This window comes from Anguilla rostrata, chromosome 3, assembly GCF_018555375.3.
Source record: "Anguilla rostrata isolate EN2019 chromosome 3, ASM1855537v3, whole genome shotgun sequence".
Classification (NCBI taxonomy): domain Eukaryota; kingdom Metazoa; phylum Chordata; class Actinopteri; order Anguilliformes; family Anguillidae; genus Anguilla; species Anguilla rostrata.
This window is the reverse complement of record NC_057935.1, coordinates 28905117-28930219: the sequence shown is the minus strand read 5'-3', so window position 1 is coordinate 28930219 and position 25103 is coordinate 28905117. Positions and strand designations below refer to the sequence as shown.

The window sequence follows — 25103 nt, the reverse complement described above, 5'->3', positions numbered from 1 at the left end:
GTGGATTTCCAATTCCATATTTTTATCCCCTAGCTAGCTAGAAAAGAAGAACGTAACAATGAACTTGTAATATCTCTGCCATTTTTTTTTTTGCAAAATGAACACAGATAAACGAGTCTCCATCTCATGCACATACACCCAGAAATTCACACACACACACACACACCCACCCGTGTACACATTCACACACACACACATAGACTGACAGACACACACGCACAAAAAACTGATTCCTCCCAGCAAAGATTTCCAAAGGTTTGCACAAAATAAGTTGTTACAAGTTGACGCATCATTTATTACAATAGACAAATGTGCTGAAAGGCTTGTATATATTTTTTTCAAATACGTCAATCGGAAGCCAGATTGCGGACGAGCAATCTCTCTCTCTCTCTCTCTCTCTCTCTCTCTGCACACCCCACTGGAGGCAGTACAAAATAAAGTTCTAAATAAGGACATACTGATGATGTAATAGTTCATAGGCTCTGCAGCAGGCACATCTCTTATTGTTTAGCTTCCTCACTGGAATGTCTATATCAGAGGCACTGGGGGAAAAGCACAGTACAGCAGGCGTGCGAGTCTTTAAGCTGCGGGGCTTTGTCGGCGCATGGCACAGGTAGGAAGAGGCTTCAAAACAAAAATACGCACTTTGGTTAAAACAGTATCTTGTGCGGCAGACAGTATGTATCTGGTGAAGTCATTAAAGTTGACTTTGTATCCAGGCATGACTCACAGTGGTAACCATGAATTGCAGGGTATATTATGTTTCCTAATGAGTTTTCTTGCATTTTACAGAATAAATCATCTATTAAAGCTCTTACTGGAATTTAATGTGCATATGAAGCCTAGAACAATGCTAAAACTGCTAATTTGTTTACAAATTCTTTACATTCATCAGAGAATTGAATGATTAGAGAGAGCATATGGTTTACTAAAATTGTATAACTCATTTCATATATGTCTTCCTATCAAAATAAATAATTTCTCTGGGTCAACTGCAGTATGCTTAGCTGTAGTTTAAACCTCAGGTATAAACTTCTAGACCACAAAAATGTACAGAACTGTAATTTAGTTCTGTGGTCTAGAGGTTTAAATCAAATGTTTAAACACCAGATATGCGCACTACAATTGACCCTTTTTGCAGACCATTTTTGTGAAAGTTTACAATTACAGATATTGAGTTACCGAGAGGTGCCTATTGAGAAGTTCTTTCAGGGTATGGCCAGGGCAAAAGTTATCCTTAACAAGTTTGTGGAGTGAACATCACAGTTCCATGGCCATTATGATATCTTATCTATAAAGATTATAAACTGTTTTGTTTTAGATCACTGGTCATGTCTGTGCCCAGTTTGGGCTCTCCAGCATTCCTGGCAGTGATACATGTACCAATAAATCAGTCGAAGGAAATAATTAAAATGCCAGCTGCAGGTGTGTCCTCATACCTCAGTCTGCACATTACATTACATTACATTCATTTGGCAGACGCTTTTATCCAAAGCAACGTACAAAAAAATGCATTTCATGGTCGTAGACAACTGCTGAACACGGGTTCAGTAAGGTACAATACTTATTTTGTACAGCTATTTCTAGCCGAGAACAATGAACACTATTCTGGCCTAACATCTGCAAAGCCAACTAGGCAGAAGAATAAGCTACAGCACCTCACTGCTTCAGACCCTTTTCTTCTGCTGACCCCATACCCCATTGCACAATCCTTTAATGGCTTCTGCTGATATACCTGGCCACAGAGAAAATGACTGAAGCAATGCAGGTTAAGCTCAAGGGTACAACGACAGTGAATCAAACCTGTGACTTTTAGGCTACAAGACCAACTCCTTACCCATTATAGTATACTGCCGCGGCTGCCTTATATTAAATTTATGTTTATGTAAGTTTTCTTAACCATTTATTGTGTTCATACCGAGTAAATTACTGCTGATACTATGCGGAACAAATATGTGCTAAGCAAATGTAAAGTTTTCGGCAGGACATGCTTGTTATCACCTGCTGATTTAAATAGATTTTTCAGATATTGAGTTATATTTCTGCTGTAGAACAGTTCTCAACTAGTGTTCTTCTTGCAGAACTTCCGGAATTTTAAAATGATGATATACACTATTTCAAATCTTCTACATAGATAATATTGGCATTGTATAACAGGTAGTGCAATATACTAACAAGGTTCAGGAAATGGTAGATTCTACAGATAACCTTTTTAAAGTAGCACACAGAAAAATGTTCATGGTTAATTTAATGTTCAGAGTTCATATGAGACATATAATTCTATACCAAAGATACTTAAGATGAAATTTACTTTAAAAGAGTTGGTTTCACACCAAACATTATACTGTGATCTATTTTAAGAATGTGAATTGGTTGGAAGTGAACATGCACAAATGTTTATTTTCTTCCTGAAATAGTCAAATATATAAGCAAAAATGTAACATCTGCAATAATAACATTTAACATTTAATTATGCATAAAACAACCCTGTGTTCAGCCTCATTTTGATTAATGTTATCCAATGATTACATTTATTATGAAATTCTTAAGTGTACTCATGGATCAATATCAGTGTGCATCTTGCATACCAACTCTGTAGTAAATTGTTAGATGTCAAACCGTAATGTCAAACATTAACCTCTGATTTTTGTTGCCAGCCATGTAGCTCCAACTCAAACTGGAGATATTCAAAGTTAAATCATTTGCTCATGGTGCTGAGTGCAGCCTCCTCTATGGTCAATAGCCTGAAAGACAGATGTTAACTAGCAGAGTGGCAACCAGGCTATAGCTCCAATAAACAAAGACAAACAAACAAAAAAACATTGGTAAAACACTTTTCTGGCCCATAGGGTTCATTACATTTGAACCCTATGGCTTCACACCAGTGTCTGCTACTTTAAAATGAATTGTAGATTCAACCCAGTCTGAGACACTATAACAAACATGCAGCTACGTCCCCAATAATTTTTTCTTTCATTTAAATAGATTAAAGCAAAGACCAATTCTTTGAATATGTTTTACATTTTCCATGTGATTGTGAAATATTTCATAATCCTACCACCAGAACTCACGCTGCCCCTTACTGGCCAAGGCAGATAGCCCCCTGAGCATGGGATAGAACCAGTATTTCATAACAGGTACATCATAGCATATTATCAGAATTGCTACTTAAACCACACTGAACATCCTGTTTGAAGAATACCATATTGGTCATCATCATTGCCAGGACTGGTGACAGGACCAGGAATGTGTGATTTCGCAGGGAAGGCATTGCATGGGGACTGTGGCTCTGGACGTTTTTCTGCATTTAGACCATACTGGCAAATTGAAATGCAAAGCATGTCCTCTGGTAATTGTGGTAGAGCTGACTGCTTCATGTTGTGCGCTGACTATTGGCATTAAGACACAGCTCCCCATCCTTATGATGTGTTTTTTAAAAAATTTATTTCAATATATTTGAATACAGTTGGGAACCCACAAGCTCAAGATGAGATGCCTGTGTGACACTGATTGCAACTGTAACGTTCCAGTACTATGGCTGGACAGGTGTAATTACACAATCAAATTAATCCCTAATGTTTATTTGGTACCAAAATACACAATCAACCTTTTCCACTGGACTTTAGTGCACAGTACAATCCTGTAATTACTGATTGGGAGGACATGTGGTTACCAGCTTTACTGTGACCAGACATGGCCTAAGGCAGCCAAGTGGAAATGTGGAGAAAACATCCATTGTAATGTTTTATAGAAAGCTGAACTCCATTCATTTTTTAATTTTTGGAAGTGGCAGCCTTCAAGGCTCATGTCACATCTTCTTCACATTGCTGGGGGGGGGGGGGTGGGAGACATAGTGCTTTTGGAGTTTCATCTTTAGTCCTTAAAAAAGCTTTAACCATCCTATTATGTTTGGGGTTAATTTTCAAGGTTTACTGACTCTAAAAACTTGGTTAACATATTTTTTCAGCTAGATTGTTCATGACTTTTCCTAATTTTATGGGTAAAAACATGGTAAACATAAAATTAACTCAATGATATTTTTTTCAATGTCCTGTACACATTTGTAAGCATCAGTGTTGTTGGTGGTCATTTTGACCCCAAGCTCTATAGTTATATAAAACCTGAGAAGGTATAAACATTTTACACAGCTCTTCATTTTGATCTTGTTTTTGTTGTTTTGGCTGATACTGAGGGCACTTTCACTTGAATTTTTATGATTAAAAAAAAAAAAAGATTTTTATGATTCCTTGCTTTAGACCCCTAACATACGACATTTCCCGCAGCTTCCCTGGGAAGTACACCTGTAGCAGTGTGCGGGCTCTGATAGCTCATACAACATGGGGGCGGGGCAAACATAGTTCCCAAGAGATCTCTGATAATTCACGTAGCGTGGGCGGGGAAAACTCTTTTCTCTTTGCATTTGTGCCTCAACTAAAGATTTTGAAAATGCCCACCAGACAGATGCTTAGATTTTCTGCCACTGAGGTTTTGTCACAGCTCTTGGAGAGTGAAAGTGATTTAAAGGAGGATGTGTCTGAGACTAATGTTGAGAAGGACCCTGATTATGAGGCATTCTCCTCTGATCAGAATGAGACCCTTGAGATACCACATTTTGACCCTCCTGTCATCTCTCAATCACCAAGAATTGACACGTTCATTTCCAAAAATGGAAAGCTGCTATGGTACCGCTCTCCAGTTGAAAGACAGGGTAGATTTAGTGCTGCTAATGTTATCAAAATGGTTTCAGGCCCCACCAGATATACTAACAATCATGTAAAAAACATAAAATCTTAATTTGGACTCTTCATCAGTGCAAAAGGATATTCTTCATATGACAAACTTAGAGGGGAGGCGTGTGTAAGGTTCATTTTCTCTCAAAACAAAATTCTGGTGATTAATTTACTTTTTATTGGTGTTTCTTCATTATTGAATAACTGTTGTATGTGTGGCACCGCACTGGGCGTGACGGTGCAGAAATACACAGACCGGAGGTTTGGGGAAAAATAGCCCAACAGGGCCTTTTATTTAACAAAAGTCGAAAACAAACAAAAACCCTATTCTCAAAAGCCAAAGTTCTTTTCTAGATGAAAAGAAACTTCACAAAAACTTGGGTAATGTTGTCCAGGAGACAGCTTAGAAAGTCCCTCTTCAAGCTGGAAGAGGGATGCGGTCCTGCATCTCAACTGCCTTCTGAAACATAAACAAAAATCAGACATAAGGCAGGGTTTTCCCTAGGTTTCAGAGGGCTTAGGCGCTTTCAGCTATATTTTGGAACAGTGTTTTTTTTTTTTTTTTAATATATGAAAAAACGCTTTGACCAGCGGTTTTCATCAGAAAAAGACGTTACACAGCCTAACTTTGTTTAGCTACCAAGCCACGTTAGTTACTAATGTTAGTTCAATCTAACGTCAACTAACTAGCTTCGCTGGCTAACGTTGTCATAAAATTTTTCCCGACCGTGAAAACTGGATTACTTGTTTACATTTTTGACAGATGTGGCTTGTGGGTAAATCTATCGCTGTTTCCGTCGCAGCACTTTCGACACAAGCAATTCGGAAGCGCTTTCTTAAAATTAATTTTTACCCTGAAGAGTGCCTGACCCGCAGCCGTAGTAATGTGTTAACACGGCGGCACAATTATATCGAGAAATACCATCTTTGGGGAAAAAAACGCTATATTCTGTAAATGCATTTAACCTACCATGCATAAAAACATAAAAACGCTTGACAATCACCCACTTATATTTATAATACCATCATAATGCGCGGAGTGTTTAAAACCATAAAGCCACCTATCCGTTTTTTTTGTTTGTTTTTTGTCAGTGCATCAACGTCATTTTTACATTCATTCTGATATGGCACCTAAATGCCTTTTTACATTCATTCGGCTTAAGGCGCTCCGCCTAAGCCTTTCTTTGGTAGGGAAAACCCTGCATAAGGGTTAAAATCTTTGCTGCCACCACAAAAACCTCCCTTCAGGGGAGGCCAGGGCCTCCTTTTATGCTCCCAGCTCATTTCCCTGGAGTGGCGGCAGCTGTGTCTCCTCATTGCTTTCAGGTGTGTTGATTGCAAGTGAGGGAGTTGGGGAATTTCCAGGTTGCCGCTCTCCAGGGTCCTGCGGCTGGGCTCCCTACCATAGCGCTGTTCTGGGTCCTGAACAGCTGGTCTGGTGGCAGGTTTGGGCTGACGCATTTTAGGTTGGGAGGGGCATTGCGGGGGCCGCGCCCCGATCCACACCACATATGTTACTTAGTGAAGTTCTGAAGTGTTTTCTGAACCTAAACATTTAAATGTTTGAAATTTTGTTTGTTTTTTCCTGGGGTCAAATTGACCCCAAACTTAATAAATGTTATAGTTTTACTGTGTTTGATAATAAAAGGTGTGTTTCTTTCCAAATGTTTTTTATTTTTATTTTTAATGAGCACGTATCAATCAATCAATATAAAGTCTAAAAACACCAAAAATATATTCTTCTTTTCATTTTAGGTCAATCAATGAGATTTTATGGTGATCTGCATATTTCTCAATCGTCATGTAATATCAATACTTGATGTATAAGGGGAGGATGGGGGGAGTCATGTTTTATTTACTGGGCTATTAAGATGGTCAGTAGAACAGCCTAAAGTAGCTGAGAGAAAAACTTGGGTAACATTTTCAATTACAGTCATTTTCTGTAGGTTTACATTGCTGGGATAAATTTTACCCCAGACATAAAAGTTATTAATTTGAACATAATAGGAGGGTTAATTCAGCCAGTTTAGTGTTGCTCTCTCTTAAGAAGAAACATAATTATTATCTATAAAGATGACAGCACTGACAGCACAGGTAATTATTATCTGAAAGTACACATACCTATTTTCCCTCTAGGGATATGACCCATTTCTGTAAAATTGAGCAGACGTTCTGTTCACAGACACACCTACCATGCTACCATGTTCTACTCATTCAGGTTGAAAATCAACCACACATCCAAATCAAGAATGTACGTATGCAAAATAGGCAGCCAGTCCTGAAACTGAGATACTACTTTGAGAGAAACCATTCTTTAAAAACAGGATTTAGAAAAAACCTTTCAGAAATGTTATTCTGTTTATGTGCAGTTCATTGGTCTGGTTTAGGCCATGATTATCTAAAATAAAGCAGTATTGAAATCACTGTCAGCTCCTTACTGTAGTGTCACAGTCAGGATTGCTCAATCCAGTCTCCTCATAAACCCATCTCAATTCTATTTTCATTGACATCTCATGGCTCACAGTAGAACACCAGTGCCATAAACATCATACCTCTCATAATACAGAGAAGAAGGTTCTCTGACCTTACAAAAAAACATTTGTCCAATAACCACATGTGAACACCCAACATGTGAAGAGTACACATGTGAACTATAAAAATAATCCCACTTATGAAATGGAAAAAAATGGTAACCTATGATATTGAGATAAGGTAACCTATGCTATTTCAAGTTACATGTTTTATGTTCACGTGTTAAAATTGTATTTCACATTTGAAAAATTCAGTCACATATGAAAATGGAAAATGGAAATTCATGTGATTTCATGTCACATGCTTTGTTTTCGAATGTGAAAAAGGCCAATCATGTGAAAATGTCCAGTTCACATGCAACATTTTCTTCACATCTGAATTTAAATCCATCAATCCATCCATTATCTATACCCACTTATCCTGAGCAGGGTCGTAGGGAGTGCTGAAGCCTATCCCAGTGTGCATTGGGTGAGAGGCAGGAATACACCCTGGACAGGCCGCCAATCCATTGCAGGACACACACACCATTCACTCACACACTCATACCTATGGCAAATTTTGAGTCTCCAATTAGCCTACCTGCATGTCTTTGGACTGTGGGAGGAAACTGGAGAACCCAGAGGAAACCCACGCGGACACAGGGAGAACATGCAAACTCCACAAAGAAAGGCCCTAAGCAGAGATTCAAAGCCACAACCTTCTTGCTGTGAGGTGACAGTGCTACCCACAGCACCACCGTGCTGCCCTGAATTTAAATATGATTCAGTAAATTAAAAAAATGTTACATTCACATGTGAAATTATGATTTTTAACATGCAAAGGCTAAATTCACATGTGATTTTTTCTTAAAGGAGCTCACACTGTTCAACAATATAAAATGAGAATGCTTGGTACATGGAAACAATCCCAAAACCAATAAATACAATATACAAAAATATTAGTGATAAATGATAACACATGATTTAAGACAAGCAACAAAAATGTTTAGCCTTTTTACAGAAAAAAGCGGCTCCAGGCAGCTGCTCCCAGGGCCGTTGCTGCCTCAGGTAATCCTGTCTGGCACATAGGATTATCGGTTTCCCCTTTAGAGAGGATATGAAAACTGGCTGGCTGTTCATATTGCTCCTCTTATTGAAAGCACTAGGATCTCTTTACAGCCACAGTAAACACCTTTTGCAACCTTAAGCCCAGAATATTCCGGCGCAAGACTGCACCTCGGGATATTCCTGGAAAGAGTTCTGTACCTGAGAATACAAAGACCTAAAAACTCACTGAGATCTAAACACAATTTTAGCCTGTTATTTATGTTTTTTGTTCTTATTTGTTATTTACACAATTTTTTGCCAAACTCTTAATGTTGTGGAAGTAATAAAAAACACCTTGACTTGTTTACAAGCATTTGTCAGAGATGATTTAACTGCAAAGAGGTAGACTGAACAAAAGTTAAGTTCCTGGTTACAGGCAAATGGAAACCATAACAGGCAATGGAACAGGAATTGTACTGTGAGCTGGAGGCTCAGTCACTGATGTCTTCTCACCCTATTAGCTGCATTTATTGGAGAAGGAATATTGATATGCATCACGGGACCAAATAGCTACATTATTACATTTCATGTCCTATCCTGGGAGATTTACAATACAGTTATAATTATGATCTATCAAAGTTTCCATGGAATCAAACGGCAATCAGCTAGAGTTACATCTCACTAATGTCACTCAGACAGAAGCAACTGTCATTTAATTGTTGAATGTTAAAGTGATGAAGTGTCGGAGTGTATGCATGTGTGTGTATGTTTGTGTGATTGAGTGTGTATGAGTGGGTGCCTGTGTGTGAGTGAATGTGTATGAGTGTGTGCGTGTGTGTGTATGTGTCTGCATGCACGTGTTTGTGTGTGTCTGTGTGCATGTGTGCCTACTGTATATGTACATATGTGTGTTCAAGTGTGTATAGGTGTGTGAGTGTTTGACAGAGAGGACAAGAGAAAAAGAGAATGAAGAGAGGAGAGTATGTGCAATGTGAATTGTTTGGTCTATATGGCAAATGATTGAAGTGATAAGACAGTGGAATAATGCAGCTGCATAAATTGCGCTTGGCAGAAATTTAAAAAGTAAAGACTGCATTGTAGTTATTGTACATAGTTAATAATAATTAATCAACGTCAAAATTTAACAAATAAAGTGTGTTACCACAGAAATGAATTAACAAACACATTTCTTAACCAATATGATTTATTCAATAGTAGCTGGGTTTACATGGAGCCTAATATTCCGATTAAAATTGGTTTAAAAGCCCAAGCAGAATGAAAATGCTCCATATAAACACCTCAATCAGAATAAACAGGCCCAAACAGATTGAAATTTCAATCGGTTGCAGAGGGGTAGTTTAAACCTTTTCATAAACCGATCAAAAGAAAAATTGTACCATATAAACGATGAAACTGATTATTTTCTGGATGCGTTCTTTCTGCACATGCCCACCGTCTTGTCCTAAATGCGTGGTGACGTACGTTTCTCTCCACTTCCAAAAAATGGCGGCTTCCAAGCAGAACTGGACCACAGCGGAGAGTTTGTTTTTAATCCAAACGTCCAAGCGTTGAACAAATTAAAAGCCGCTGGAAAACTTTGAAGACCGCCTATTACAATCGGCTAATCCCACAACAACAAAAGTAGATCAGACCCCACCAACTTCCCTATTTATGAAGTATGTGTTCATAACTTTTGCGCATGTCACAAAGCTGTTCCGATTAAATGTGTTGGCGCATGTAAACACCAGACCGTATTAGATCACATCCCATGTTGACCCGAAATCTTCAATCGGAATGGTTTCAATCAGAATGAAAAAAAGTGTGCATGTAACCGTAGCTAGTGTTCTCTCTGTATTACTTATGCATACTTTTAAGCACATTTGTGATTGTACTCAATAGAAAAGTCCTCTGCACTTCCAGGCTCCTGGCCTGGGTCTGAGGATATAAAATCTGAAAATTATGCATTGCCTGAAACACACAAGGAAATCCCTGCACCCCCACTTTTTACATCAGAGAACTGTATCGCGAACATCTGGTGTCTACTGGATAAAATTATGACTGCTTATGGTGACCCTATGTTTATGAATCAGTTTCACAGTGGGTGTTGATATGCACATTTTCTGTTCATTGTGTACAAGAAGTACAAGCTTTCTGTTGGTCTACTTTATACTGCACAGCACATGTGAGTCATGCACAAACTGAGCTGGAGGAAATAAAACACGGTCACAATCACTGGAAGAGCACAATACCTCAGACAATCACTAAACAGTCTAGAATTTATGGTACAGTTGATCGAACTTAATACAGTTGAGATTTTATGTTCATTCATGCCGACACTGGTCAGAATGTTGTCAAGGTGGCCCAAAAGTCCTTCAAAGTGACTGCCTCAGAAATCTCTATGCAGGAAAAACCCCGATAATTTTAAGCTAGCTAATCACTAGTGAATGCCACCTGACATTGTACCTATTCGAACGCCAGCCTTTGATTTTTATAGTGCCCATGATGCCAAATAGATCTTTTCACTCTCATGTTTGACAGTTTTTGTTTCTGTTTTTTGTTTATATAGATTGAAATTGCTGATTGATCAGGAAAAAGCCTACCAGGAGAGAAAGGAGGAAGAGAACAATAGAAAAATTTCTAAACTGAAGGAGGAGTTGACCAAGCTGAAGTCTTTTACACTCCTGCTTGTGGACGAACAGCAGCGCCTGACAGAGCAGCTGGCCCAACAGAGTGGGAAGGTCCAGGAGCTGACCACTGGTACTAAGCAGGCCCAGGAGGAGCTCAGTGGTGCTCTTTCCAGGGTGCAAGAGGAAGAACACAAAGTCTTCCAGCTGGAGGCAGAGCTACAGGCCCAGGCCTGTTACTTCCACCAAGAGCAGGAGGCCATGACTGCCAAACTGACCAATGAGGATGCTCAAAACCGGCAGCTGAGGCAAAAGCTGGCTGCTCTCAGCCGGCAATTGGATGAGCTGGAGGAAACTAACAAAACCCTTCGTAGGGCAGAGGAAGAGCTCCAGGACCTCCGGGATAAAATCAGCAATAGCGAGTGTGGAAACTCTAGCCTGATGTCAGAGGTGGAGGAGCTGAGGAAGAGGGTGCTGGAGATGGAAGGGAAGGATGAGGAGCTGATCAAGATGGAGGACCAGTGCAGGGACCTCAACAAGAAGCTTGAGAAAGAGGCCTGGCAGGGCCAGAGCCTGAGAGCAGAGGTGGACAAGCTGAACTACAGGATAATGGAGCTGGAGAAACTGGAGGATGCATTTGGAAAGAGCAAACAGGAATGCTGTGCTCTTAAATGCAACCTGGATAAGGAGAGAAACATGACCAAACACCTCTCTGCTGAGCTGGATGCCCTGAAGCTGAGAATCAAAGAAATGGAAGCCATGGAGGATCAGCTGGAAAACACAGAGACTAGCTTGAAGGAGGAGCTCACCAAGCTGAAGACTCTGACCGTCATGCTGGTGGATGAGAGGAAGACCATGTCTGAGAAGATCAAGTACCTAGAAGAAAAGCTCCAGAGCAGCACAAGCAAACTGCAGGTTGAACAGGAAAAGGTCACATCTGTCACTGAAAAGCTCATTGAGGAGAGCAAGAAAACCCTAAAGTCCAAGGCTGAGCTGGAGGAGAAAATGTGCAGTGCTACTAAAGACAGGGATGAGCTCAGGGCCAAGCTGAAAGCAGAGGAGGAGAGAAGCAGTGATCTACAGTCCAAAGCCAACATGATGAAGAAGAGGCTACAATCCCTGGAGGCTGTGGAGAGGGAATTCCTACGGAACAAAACCAAAGAGGAGCATATCAAGCTGCCTGCTCTGAACCGCTTTCACCAGGAGGACAACAAGGTGGAAGAGCTGGCACAGGAGGTGGAAAGGTTGAGGCGGAAGCTTAAGGACATGAAGGTAGTTGAGGATGACTTATTGAAGACTGAGGATGAGTTTGAGTCCCTGGAGAAGCAGTACTCTAATGAGAAAAAACATGCCAAAGCACTCATGGAGGAGCTGGAAATATCAAAGAAGGAGCTATCTAAATACCAGTCAGCAGAGAAGGAAGAGTCCAACCAGGAGCACATGCTTTACAAGCGTCTGAAAGAGGAGGAGGCTAAGTCCAGCCATCTGAGTCAGGAGGTAGATGCCCTGAAAGAAAAGATCCATGAGTATATGGACACAGAGAATTCCCTTTGTCGCATGAAAACAGACCATACCACACTGCAGAGGAAACTGACACAACAGGAAGTGAGGAACAAGGAGCTAGCCCGAGAGATGGAGAACCTCAACAAGGAGTTAGAGAGGTACCGTCGGTTCAGCAAAAGCCTACGACTAGGCATGAATGGGAGACGCTTCTCTGACTTGCATGTCTCCACAAAAGAGGTTCAAACAGATCCAATGGACAACCAGCCCCTTGACTACAAAAACCTGGTTCCTCTCGAACGGGCAGTGATGAATGGTAAACTGTATGAGGAGAGTGATTCAGAGAATGACCCCAGTTACAACGAGGAGGCTCCCCTCACAAAATATAATCCTTCATTCATTAACAATGTGAACAATCTGAACAACAATGTCAAGAGATCCAGAGTCCCTTTTCCAAAAGGTCAGCAGAATGTCAATGGTAAGGTATTTCCCCAGGAACAGAACAGGAACCAAGGAGACGTGGTCCTAACACAGACCCCAGGTCACCCTCTACACATCAAAGTGACCCCTGACCATAGTCAAAACATGGCTATGCTGGAGATCATCAGCCCTACAGCAGAGAATTCCCACTCTTACACCAGCACAGCTGTCATCCCAACCAGTGGCGGAGGCCTCCCCAAGCAGCGAATCACCATCGTCCAGAATGCCTCCATCTCCCCACCATCCAAAGCTAAGGGCTCTGCACCCTCAGATGGAGTCTGCACACTTGATAGATCTGTGTCACCCCTCACCATGGCGACCTACTCCCGGGCAATGACCCCGGACTCCTCTGGGTCTATAACTCCTGATCGGGCTTTATCACCCATCCAGATTATGTCGGTCACCACTGGAGCTCCAGATTCAGGGAGATTCTTTTCAACAGAGCCCCGGGAAATGGTAGGAGGTCATGCAGTGGTCCGAGTGATGCCAGAGAGGCAGAACAGCTGGCACCTGCAGAGATCCAACAGCTCTAGCCCCAGTGTAATCACTACTGAAGACAATAAAATCCACATCCACTTAGGGAGCCCCTACATTCAGACCACAAACAGCACGCTCCGATCCCTGAGCCCATGCCATGCCCCTGGGCAAGAGCACAGAACTTCGCCTTTAACTAATGGTACTCCTTCTAAAGGCAGAAACAAAATCACCAGTAGCATCACTATAAAGCCTACTACTTCCCCAATCCCAAGGCCTTCACAAATTACAGTAAGTAATCTCTATGATTGATCCCCCACCCCCTTCATCCTGCCCCCAACAACCATCAACCTCACCCAGCCTGACCCTGGCCTCATCCAAATGTCAATAACAACATAATCCCATCCCCTACCATACCCCATTGAAGGTCCCTGTCAAGAATCCTGTTACCATTTTCTGTTGTTGTTTGTTTTATTTTGAATGAAAATATTTGTGCATGAACTAAGACTCTAAACACGAATAAAAAAGAGAGAAAAAAATAAGCCCATGAAAGTACAAGTAAGAAACTTTTTATCTTGGGTAAATTCATGTGTGCACTTACTGTATATGCTCAATGACAAATGACCATGATGTACCATGACTATTCACTGATGTACTTTTTTCATTTTGTTTCTATTTCATACTCCCCAAGACTTGTTATGGTGGATTTTTTTCTAATTATTAAAAAAGGTTTGGCTTATTTGTTTTGTTCATTTTTGTCCATGATTTCATATCACTACATTTTTATTAAAAACATGAATAATGTTAGTTTTGAGGATCCAAATAAATTCTAAATGCTTAAATTCTGAGAACAAAACCATTTTTTAGCAATTTCAACACCACTGTGAATATGCTTTGTATCTTCTTTAGTGGTGGTACTTGCAATATGTTGTCTTATATTTGGAAATGTCTGACAGTCAGCTTTTGTTCTTTTTAAAAAACATTATGTACAGGATGATATCTTGACAGTAACTTTATTGACATTCAGGATTTACAGGGTCAAAAATAAAAACAAAAGGCTCAAAAAAAGAAAGCTGAAATTTCAAATGTGTTTGCATGGCTGACTTAAATTTGTAGAATGTCATGGTTTATCCATCTTGCCAGCTTGAGTTACAATGTTCTCAGATAATGGAAAACCAGCTGAAGGCAATGAACTGCTTTTATCATTGTTTGGTAAAGCGGTCTACCAGGAACTGAAAGTTCTTTGTGACTGCATGCTTTCTGATTGGAAATATGTTTCAGCAGCCATAATTGGCCAAAGGGGCCAATTATTACATGAAGCCAAACGTATGTGTGTGATTGAACTGGTTGAATGTATAAATCATTATGAAGCTCATTTGGGATCTTGTCCCAACTATTTCATGTATCAGCAGCTCAAATAAACTTTAAAATATGTGTGACAGTAATGATTACGCATAAGACCATAATGCAGATAATTGGATTTAATAATTTAATTAAGACAAAAAAAAAAAAAAAAAAAATGAAAAGGCATGGCCCAACAATTGGCTGGTCCAGGCTGGAAGTGGGAGCTTTTGAGCAACTGAACTTTACAATTGTAAAGAATCTACTAGACTTGTACTCTTTAGCCAAACAACAACATAAATTAAGCGTGCTGAAACACCTCAAACTCAAGCCATCCAGGACTGGATTCTGAAGTGATTTGAGGCATGTGGTATGTATACATTTGTGTTTACATGCACAAATTATAAATTGTGCATAGTAAAAGCTAATTCAATATTTAACATTAGAAATGACCATTTAGGTCTTACTGTGGTAGAAAATTCCACACAGTATATTATAGCAATTTCAGTGAGGGACAGACCATACGGACCATGCATTTATTAACTTGCAAAGCACAGCAAAGACAGCATGAAACTTGAGAAGCTTGCTGCAAGCACTGGCTGTGCTCCCTCTTATATCCTTTTATTTTGTATTCTGAATTCCAGTGCATTGAATGATCATTAAGTTTTACATTTTAGCAGTCATCCTTCATTCACATACTGCCGATTGCTTATTTAACCTTATTTAACCCCTTCGCACAGATGCCAATTCTGGCCAATCCTCGCCTATTTAGGTAGTGTTATATTTAAGGCTTGATAACTGACACTTGCACCATTTACAATACTGGAATAATTTATATTCATTATATTCAAGTGCCACAAATGCAATTATCTTGGCAAAAAGTTGTTCTCCTTTATTTTAAAAAGAAATGATGAGAGCCACATAATGTAAGACAGGTAAAACTATACAGTCCCTGTATCATAAACTACTTGACCAAAAGTTTAGGGTGATATGCAGAACTACTATATATATGATATATACTACTAGATATATGAAGCAGAAAATGTAAGCAGTGTACCCTGGTGTCTTTACAGTATGATTACAATAAAATAATATTCCACCATCAGGCAAATGTTGGCGATGTTCTAGCTTTGCCATAACACTGATCCACCTATGAATATGCTTACACTACAGTAAATTAGAGAAGCGAGCAAACCTCTTAAAAGACACTCAAGTGGTATGAATTCTCACAAAGCAGGCCACTACGAGCCACTGTGATCGCACTGCCCAGGGTATGATCACAATGTCCCTATATTAACAGCTGTTAGCTAGCCCCAATACAAATATGCTGAGCATTATTAGCAAAGACTAATAATCATCTGTTACGACCAGTGCAAATACATCAGAAATTACTTGCACAACGTAAATAACTGAAATGTTACAAGCAGTAATATGTACATTTTCACCATGTTTGTATGGATCCTCACTAGACTGCATGCTTCCTTCTCTTCTGAACTGCTCCCCAAATCAATGTCAGCATGGCGAGAGCTTGCTTATCCATAATGAATCGGCAAAATGTGTAAAATCCAAAAACTGAAGGAATAACAACAATTACGCCTCAACGAATGCTTGTATATTACTGCATAAGGTTATGGCTGACTGTGCAATGCTTTGCTGAAGCAACCATTCATGTTGTTGGTTTCATCTTCTTCCTATGATAGAACAATTTTCTGGTGGTGAAAAAATATTTTATGGACTTCCCGACAGAGACTCTTGTCCAGCGTGTCATGCTTGTGGGCTGTAGTTGCAGATGAGACTGCAGGGAGGGGGTGCATGATAAACAACTCCATAACAATTGTGGCACTTTAGAAACTCAATATTTGGCATAGTTGTTGTGTATCATCTAATAATCAAGCTAGAACACAGAGTTTGTTGTTTCCATTCATAGTTTGGTTGCAAGAGCACTGAATGTCAGAGTTCAGCCATCTCAACTAGTTGGCTTGGACAAAGAGATTTTTAAGTGATTTAAGTGAGTAAGAAAATCGCTTGGGGGGGGGGGGGGGCTGCATTTGTTTCACAGGAAGATTCTCATGTGGTTCTTGAAACTCCATCTGTGTGGTATCACAAGCCATTTTTGAGACAGGGATTTTGTGAATCCCTTAGAAAAAGGCAAGGCAATTTGTAAAGGTCTTTCCCCCTCAGCGTCCATGATTATTATCCATAATTATGGAATTTAACATATCCTAAATCATGTATTTTGAACTTACAATGCATGTTAAAATGGCCCTCCTGTAGTTCCCTGGATTAGTCCCAATTTCATTTAATCTATATTGGTGCTGTGTTTCCTAATTATCCAAGTTCTAGAAGTTATCTGGCAGATTACAAAATGTTTTTGTTAATAGTTTACATATTGACTTAAAGCTACAGAAGTTCTTTAAATCATTCCTGCCTTCCCTCCATCATTGTCCCTGAGCAAAACACCTAACCCCTAACTACTCTGGTGAATGAGAGGCATCAATTGTAAAGCGCTTTGGATAAAAGCGCTGTATAAATACAGTCCATTTACCATTTACCATCTGACAAGCTGACTACTGTCTTAATATTTTGCCTTTTCGAATATGACAATATTCCTTATTTACTGCCTAATGCTAATATTAATTTTTATTTTGGTATATTGAATGTGTATAAAAACTCCTGGACCTATGTAAATGTCAAGTTGTATAAATTCAGACTTTAGTAAATTGTTTCAGGAAAATTGAAAAATCAATATGGAAGGAGCAAAAACATCATTGTATTCAAAGTGCACAGAATGACGGCACATTTAACTCCCCTCAATGGAACTCATGCTCAAAATCTCCTTGGATCCTGAAACTCTGTGTGGCAGGTTTTTGTTGATTGTTTTACTACACAGGCTCAGCTATCATGCATTTCATTTTTCTAAAATCCTCCTGGAAGGGATGGCATACATAAAGCAATGTTAGCTAGCCACCGAGCCTGCTAAACATAAACAAACCAAGCTCCGGTATCTAATGGCAAAAAATGTTTAGTTTTCATGGTGCCAATCTTATACTGTAAGCACCTGAGTACAACAGGTGTTTCATTGACAGTTTAATATTGTATATGGCACTTTCCCCCAAATTATATTTAAAAAAAAAAAATTATTTATAAAACCCAACACAAGAAAAGCAAAACATACAGTTCACAGTGGGCAGCAATACTATATTACATCTCTAATTCCATCCACAAATCTGTTGGCAACAGCTGCAAAGAGCTCAGGTAAAGAGTGCATGCCTTGTAATCCAACTGACCATTGTCCACTGGCTATTTGAACACGAACTGCAATGCTCTTTTGGATTCGTATTTACTATTGCCTTCTTCAAGCTGCCGCTTTGGTAAGGTACATCATAAATTAATTGTACATTAAAAAATTTTAATTTAAAAATTGTTAAAAGGTGCACATGGGATAGTAGAGCCACAATATGTACAGCACATTTCTTTTCAGTTTTCAATCTACGGATGTAGGTTTCAGATATAAAGTACTTAGCTTGGCAATGCCTTAGCTTTCTTGTATAAATTGTCTCTTTTAGATTATGGAAATGTAGCCTCAAAGTTTGCTAACTTTATTAATGATGTAAGCTTACTAGCTTTAGTGAATGGGATCAATGAAGTAACCTAGCTATCTCGCTACTTGGAAGGTTAGAAATGTAATTATAATTAATTATTAATTATTTTGTTTAATGTTAACTTCCTTTTTTATCACTCTTCTGAAAGTGTGAACAATTTTGTCAGATCAGTGAGCAGGACAAAACTGGCACTAAACCTAGATTTTGGCAGTTTGAATTTATAGACAGTGCTTTGTATGTATGAGTAACTTGGCATTTTTGTATGCTGTGTAACACCTGCCTCGGACTCTGTACCAGCAGAGGTAGAGAACAAATTCTTAACTAGTATTTAAATTTAATTCTTCCCTGGATGGAAACGAGACAGTGACATCCCAACTTCACTCTGAATATGACTCATGTCTAGAGGCCTGGGCTAGCAATGTAGATGGTGAATTCGCTATGAGCTACCCTACAGCAATAAGTTACCACATAGTTAACTTTGGTGAGTTTAAAACAATGTACACAAGCCCCCATATAAATCACACAACCCACAAATTAGATAACCAATAAGTAAGTTAGGAAGAAATTGTTTTACTCCATGTAGCCTTACCAATGAACTCCCCAATACACATACATCTAAATTCTTCATTATGGTGAGAAACAGAGCAAACAGAGAAAATACCAGGCCTGAACTGCCAAATAGCAAACTTGAGGTAAAATTACAGTGGGGAGAGAACCCTCACACGGTAGCTGTAAGAGGGCCTTCACCACCTGTCAAGAAACCACTGCTGTTTCATCTGAACTTCAACACTTTTAGAGGTGGGGCATAATCTAACAACAATTACATGGACATGATGGCACACCAGATGGAGTTGGTTAGAGCTTAAATACTGGGGAGTCAACTGAATCAGCAGAAAAAACTAAATAAATGAATTGTTTTCTTTTTTTTTTTAGTTTTCTGGGAATGTTAACAGACCTGCTCACATTTTACTGGTATAAAAAGTGTGACATTCAGTGATAAAGGCCTAAGCATTCTAATGCAAGGCAAACTGAAAGTCTTTGATTTAGAGTACACAGTCAGGAAATTGTTCTCAATCAAAGCTTTTTTTCATAATCACATAATCATCCCATAATCCCTGTAAACTGCCATGTCTAGTCTGTCTATTATTGATGCTGCCCTTAAAGCCCCATGATTAATCCTGGTATTCCGTGGCTGCTCTGCCCTTACTGTAGCCATAGCAACAGGTTTAACGTGCATGCCAACCAAATGAACCAAATCTCACACGATTCATATTGATATGTCTATCTCGGTGGGGGAGACTAGATGCAGGACCAGTACACCACTGCGAGTCCAGGCACACCACAGACTACAGTCAGAGAGTGTATTTATTTTGTGATGATACAGTATTGCCATTTCACAGGCCATTACAAAGGGTAAAGTGGAGGCCAGGTGCAGGAGAGCATAATAGCACACTTTAACTGCACAGTAAACAATAAGAAACCATAGACCAGGAGGAAATGGTAAATAGGACACAGTTCAGCCATATATTTAAAATCTGGAATAGTTTGGCTTTTGGCAGAATCTTACAATATATTGTTGGACAAGCAAGGATTAATTAAGAATATGTTTATCTTGTGACCAGTGGTTCCAACAGTCAATGTCCTTGTTAAAATGTTCAGCACTCTGAATACTGAACAAAGTGATATTGCATGCTAGAACCCCTCACTTAACCTACATGCAAAACATATTTTATTAGATTTAATTTAATAATTATATTTAAAATGATCAATTTCTTGAAACAATTTTAAAATCAATATCATTTACCATTTACCAGTCCATTTAAATCAGGTTTTCAGATTAAATAATTGAATTCAATAAGAAGCAGTCAATTATATCAATGAATTAAAAACATACATTCTTTATTGAATGCAGGCACACTACTTCTAAATTACACAACAGAAGACATACAGCAAAACATTTTACAACTAATCTAGAAATACCAGAAAATAGAAAGAGAGAGAGACGGATAAGAGAGAGAGAGAGAGAAACGGATCGGCCAGACCTTGCCAAAGTATCACCCACTTCCAGTATAAGCGCCACAAGGAAACCAGCTAAAAACACACAACATAGGAACCACCACCAAAATAAAAAGAGGAAAACTCTTCTTCTTCCAGGCTCTGAAACCAAATGCAACACAAACAACTTTCTCCTGTGGCCATCTTAAATACCTTACCCAGCATGGCTTGAGGATGTTTGCCCTGATTGGGTGATGCTGGGGTAAGGTTTAGGAGAGAAGGGAAGGGGGGTCAGACTAATTTATGGCAAGGACTGGCCTACCTAAAGATTGCATTCAAACTAAAAGTAATGGGGAATGTTAGGCATGCAGGATCTCCAACCCCCAATATGGTGTCCTGTGTCATCTGGTTTGTCTCTTCTGAGGAGGTGAGACCCATAGATTGTCAGCCTAGATTAGGGTATCAGTGGAATTTCAAATTGCCCCAATCACATTTGCTTTGATGCTTGTGATGGGGAGGCCAGGCCACATTCTTATTTACTGTTTCCCTCTCTAAGGCCAAAATCTAAACACCACATATCCTACAGTATACGTACTGTACATGTTTTGTATGCTAACATTACTGGTCTGATAAAAATAAACAGCAGGAAAAATAGCATTAAAAAAGTCTATCTCTCTCTGTCTCTCTTTGTCAAATTTAAATTCAAATTTAAAAAAACTTTATTGCCACAACCGCACATCAGCACAGCATTGCCACAGTGATTGTTTACTTAAAACAATAGTCGCAATGACAACAACTACTGTATATGAACAGTAGGAATGTCACTATAGGATTTCAGCTGTAACTCAGACTCCGGCTATGTCCTAATATGAAGTCAGAGAGGAGATACCAAACCACAGCATTTGCCCCAAAGTAATCCAAAATGCAGAATAGTCCAAAAGAACCAGAGATTAAATGTACAATGGCAGACCTAGAAGCAGAACTCAGATGCCCACTTCCAACTGTTACAAAACTTTAGATTACTATCATAACCCTGGTTCTCTGAAACATCGAGTGGAGAGATCCACCTATGGGGAACGACATCCGGTCATGACTCCTCAGAAGCATTCAATTGCACCAAGTCTGGCTCTGACAGACAGTAGCGCGTCCAATGCTACAGGAGGCACCGCCCTCCTGTAAGAGCATATAAGATGCTGCAGCGCTACTACTCATCAGTGAACATATTCGCTTCTCGTGCGCGGCAAGCAGGGCAGTCTTGGTGGATCTCTCCGCTCCATGTTTTAGAGAACAGGGGTTACGATAGTAACCTAAAGTTCTCTTTCATCTCATTTCGAGATCCACCTATGGGGAGATATGGACAACTCCCAGATTGCCCTATGCTCACAGCTGAGAAACTGTCAGGCTAGCAAGGGCAGCCTCCCCCCTTGAGGGGAGGGCGTGTCTGGCACATCACATGTATGGAAGCACTAAACACAAAGCAGGTGAGGGGAGATGCGTGAGCTTCACACAGAGCTCACCCCCAAAACTGCATGGGCTACCGTGAGTCCTGGTGATGTCCAGGCGGTAGAACCTAGCAAAGGTATGTGAAAAAGCCCAGCCTGCAGCTGAACAAATCTCCTGCAAGGAGACCCCATGGAATAGGGCCCACAATGCAGCCATGCCTCTCGTAGAATGAGCCCTCAGGCCCGAAGGGAGTGTTACCCCCTTTGAGTCATATGCCATAGCAATAGCTTCCACAAGCCAATGAGACAGCCGCTGCTTAGAGATGGCTTTCCCTTTGCAGGGCGGGCCCCAGGCGACAAAGAGCTGGTCGCTCTTTCTGAAAGCCTTAGTCCTTGTCATATACGTGTGGAGAACATGCACAGGACATAGCATATGCAGCCTTTGATCCTCTTGAGAGGAGTAAGGCGGTGGGTGAAAAGCAGCAAGCTCCAACACTGTACACGTGAAAACTGGAAAGCTTTTAGCCATGAAGGCTGGATTGGGCATAAGAGAAACCCTATCCATATTAGGGGAGAACACTGAACACGAGGGATTCACTGAGAGCGCATGGAGGTCACTGACTCGCTTAGCCAAAGCTAGAGCAAGCAGCAATGCTGTCTTGAGAGACCGCAATTTTAACTCTCATCTCATTTATAGGCTCAAATGGCTGTAGAGACAGAGCCTCCAGCACCAATGATAAGTCCCAAGAAGGGATGTGCTTTTTAGCAACAGGCAGAGAACGGCGAGCCCCCTTCATAAACCTGCGAATGAGGGGGTGTTGCCCCACTGCATAGTCTTTGAAACCAACATGACAAGCAATGATAGCTGCCAGGTAGACCTTAATGGTTGAAAAGGATTTCCCTTTATCCATAAGGTTCTGTAAAAAGCACATTATGTCAGTAACAGAGCACTGGTAAGGCACTGTCTGACAAGAGGCGCACCATCCTTCAAATACCTGCCACTTATTTTCGAAAGTGACCTGGTAGAGGGCGCTCTCGCGCATTGGATGGTAGCAGCCACGTGAGAGGGGACCCCTAACGCAATAAGGTTATACCTCTCACGGGCCAAGCCCAAAGAGCTATTCGCTGCAGGCGGGGGTGGTGTATTTCCTCGTTCGCCTGAGACAGTAGGTCCATGCGTAACGGGAGTGCGCATGGCTGTTCATAAAGGAGAGGGATAATCTCTGCCAGCCACGGCGATTTCGGCCACTTGGGTGTTATCAGGATCAGTGTCAAGTGTCTCACTCTGGCTAGAGTGGGAGAGATGAGAGCGAGGGGAGGAAATGCATAAAGGAGAACATCGGGCCACACGCCAAGAGGCGCGTTCTCGTCCTGTAGCGAGAATACATAGGACACTGGGCGTTTCCATGCGAGGCGAAGAGATCTATGGCCGCACGGCTGAATCGCTATTCCCCGTAAAGTGGGTTTCCCCTTGACAACAGATCCACGCCTGTGTTCAGAATGCCTGGAACATGGGTCGCGCGCATCGACAGAAAGTGATGGCAGCTCCAGACCAGCAGTCGGTGGGCTAGACAATGGAGCTGGAGGGAGCACATGCCACCTTGCCGATTGACATATGCAACTGCAGTCGTGTTGTCACAGTGGATTAGACGGGGTAAAAAATATCTGAGAGCTATCCAAATGCTTAGTAGCTCCAGATAATTGATGTGAGCTGAGCGTAGCTGGATTGGCCACGTCCCATTCACAATACGTCTTTCTTGAGTGGCACCCCACCCAGAAAGGGACACGTCTGTTGTCATGACTTTCCTCATGAGTACGATCCCGAGAGGGGTTCCCTGAGTGTAAAAGTCTGTGTTTTCCCAGTGACGCAGAGTTTGGTAGCACTCGTGTGTCACCGGGAGGCGGCGATGGAGATCGCCCACGGGGCTGAGGTGGAGGGATGAAATCCACCTCATAAAGCCCCTCATTCTTAATAGCCCCAGTGGAAGGACCTCAGAGGCTGAAGCCATCAGCCCTTGCAGCCGGTGCCATGTGTGATACTGTACTCTTGAGCCCGGTTTGAACTGAGAGAGACAGACTCTGAGTGATAAGATGCTGTCTGCTGATAGTCGAGCTCGGATCAACACAGAGTTTAGGTGCAGTCCCAAGAACGTTACATTCTGGGATGGAGAAAGATTGCTCTTGGGGAGGTTCACTCTGAAACCAAGAGACGACAGATGTGTCAAAACTAGCTGTGTGTCCTGCACAACTCTGACTTTCGAATTGGCGATGATGAGCCAATCGTCGATATAAGTCAGAATTCTGACTCCCGTTAGTCTCAACAGAGCCAGACCCACCTCTACACAAAGACAGAACACCTGTGGGCTTAGGGAGAGGCCGAAGGGTAGTACTGTGTATTCGTAGCAAACACTGCGGTGGGCAAAGCGGAGAAATTTTGCGTGAGGGGGATAGATGCCTATGTGGAAAAAGTCATCTTTCAGATCAATTGATGTGAACCAATCATTCTGACGTATTGAGCGTAGAAGAGTGCTGTACGTTAACATTTTGAAGTTGTATTGCCTCAAATGTTTGTCAAGCACCCTGAGATCCAAGATCGGACGTAGGGAGCCGTCCTTCTTTGGAACCAGGCAATAACGAGAATAAAAGCCGCGTTGGGCTTGATCTCGTGGAACCACACGGATCACCCCTTTGTGTAAGAGAGAAGAGATTTCCTCGTCTAGAACATGGGCCGTACTCTCTTTGGTTTGAGAGTAAATGACTCTGTTGAAACGTGGTGGTTTCACTCTGAACTGGAGTCTGTAGCATTTGGCTATTGTGCTCAGGACCCATTCTGGGGCTGACGCAGCCTACTAAGCTACGATGTGGCGTGTGAGTGCCCCTGTCGGTGTTGAGGACCGCAAGGAAATTTGGCTGGGTGAGGCCAAATCGAATAATGGTGTTGCCGCTCCACCTAGTGGCGAAATCAGGGAAGGCCTCGTGTGTTTTAAAGAGAATCTTTTCCCACGGTTTTTTATTTTTTGGCCTTTCAGGGCGGAAGCCTTTATTAGAAATAGCCTGGTGTTGTTCTGCACACTGAATGTGGGTAACACTACCTGTGTGGCTAGAACAGAATCTCCCTCTCACGGCATTGAGAGGGGGGACTGAGCTGGTGGACATGGGAACTGGCACCCTGACCACAGCGAACATGGGAGTGGGAACCCCTGGGGGTGAGGGGCCGTCCCGTTCAGCTTGAAGTCTCCTCTTCTTGGAGAGGGGAGACAAACGTGTCCACGGGGCTGGTCGCCCCAGAACGTGGACTTAGCCCCCCAGCAGGGAAGCCGGTCAGGCAGGCCGCTTCCACTTGGGGTCAGTGGGGGTG

At 41.2% G+C, this 25103-nt stretch overlaps 1 protein-coding gene and 1 long non-coding RNA gene across 3 annotated transcripts in view; one reads left to right on the top strand and one right to left on the bottom strand.

Annotated features, from left to right (window-relative positions):
* Nucleotides 1-25103, bottom strand: part of LOC135252006 (uncharacterized) — a 364708-nt gene that overhangs the window by 244040 nt on the left and 95565 nt on the right. The window lies entirely within an intron of this gene.
* filip1l (filamin A interacting protein 1-like) overlaps nucleotides 1-25103 on the top strand; it is a 118340-nt gene that overhangs the window by 88120 nt on the left and 5117 nt on the right. The window contains exons 1-2 of one of the 2 annotated variants that reach the window (XM_064329867.1): nucleotides 490-613; nucleotides 10854-13656. In XM_064329867.1, coding sequence (XP_064185937.1) covers nucleotides 525-613; nucleotides 10854-13656 — 2892 coding nt within the window. In that variant the 5' untranslated portion in view covers nucleotides 490-524. Of the gene's footprint in view, nucleotides 1-489; nucleotides 614-10853; nucleotides 13657-25103 lie in introns of those variants that run through there. The other variant, XM_064329865.1, reaches the window with a different exon arrangement.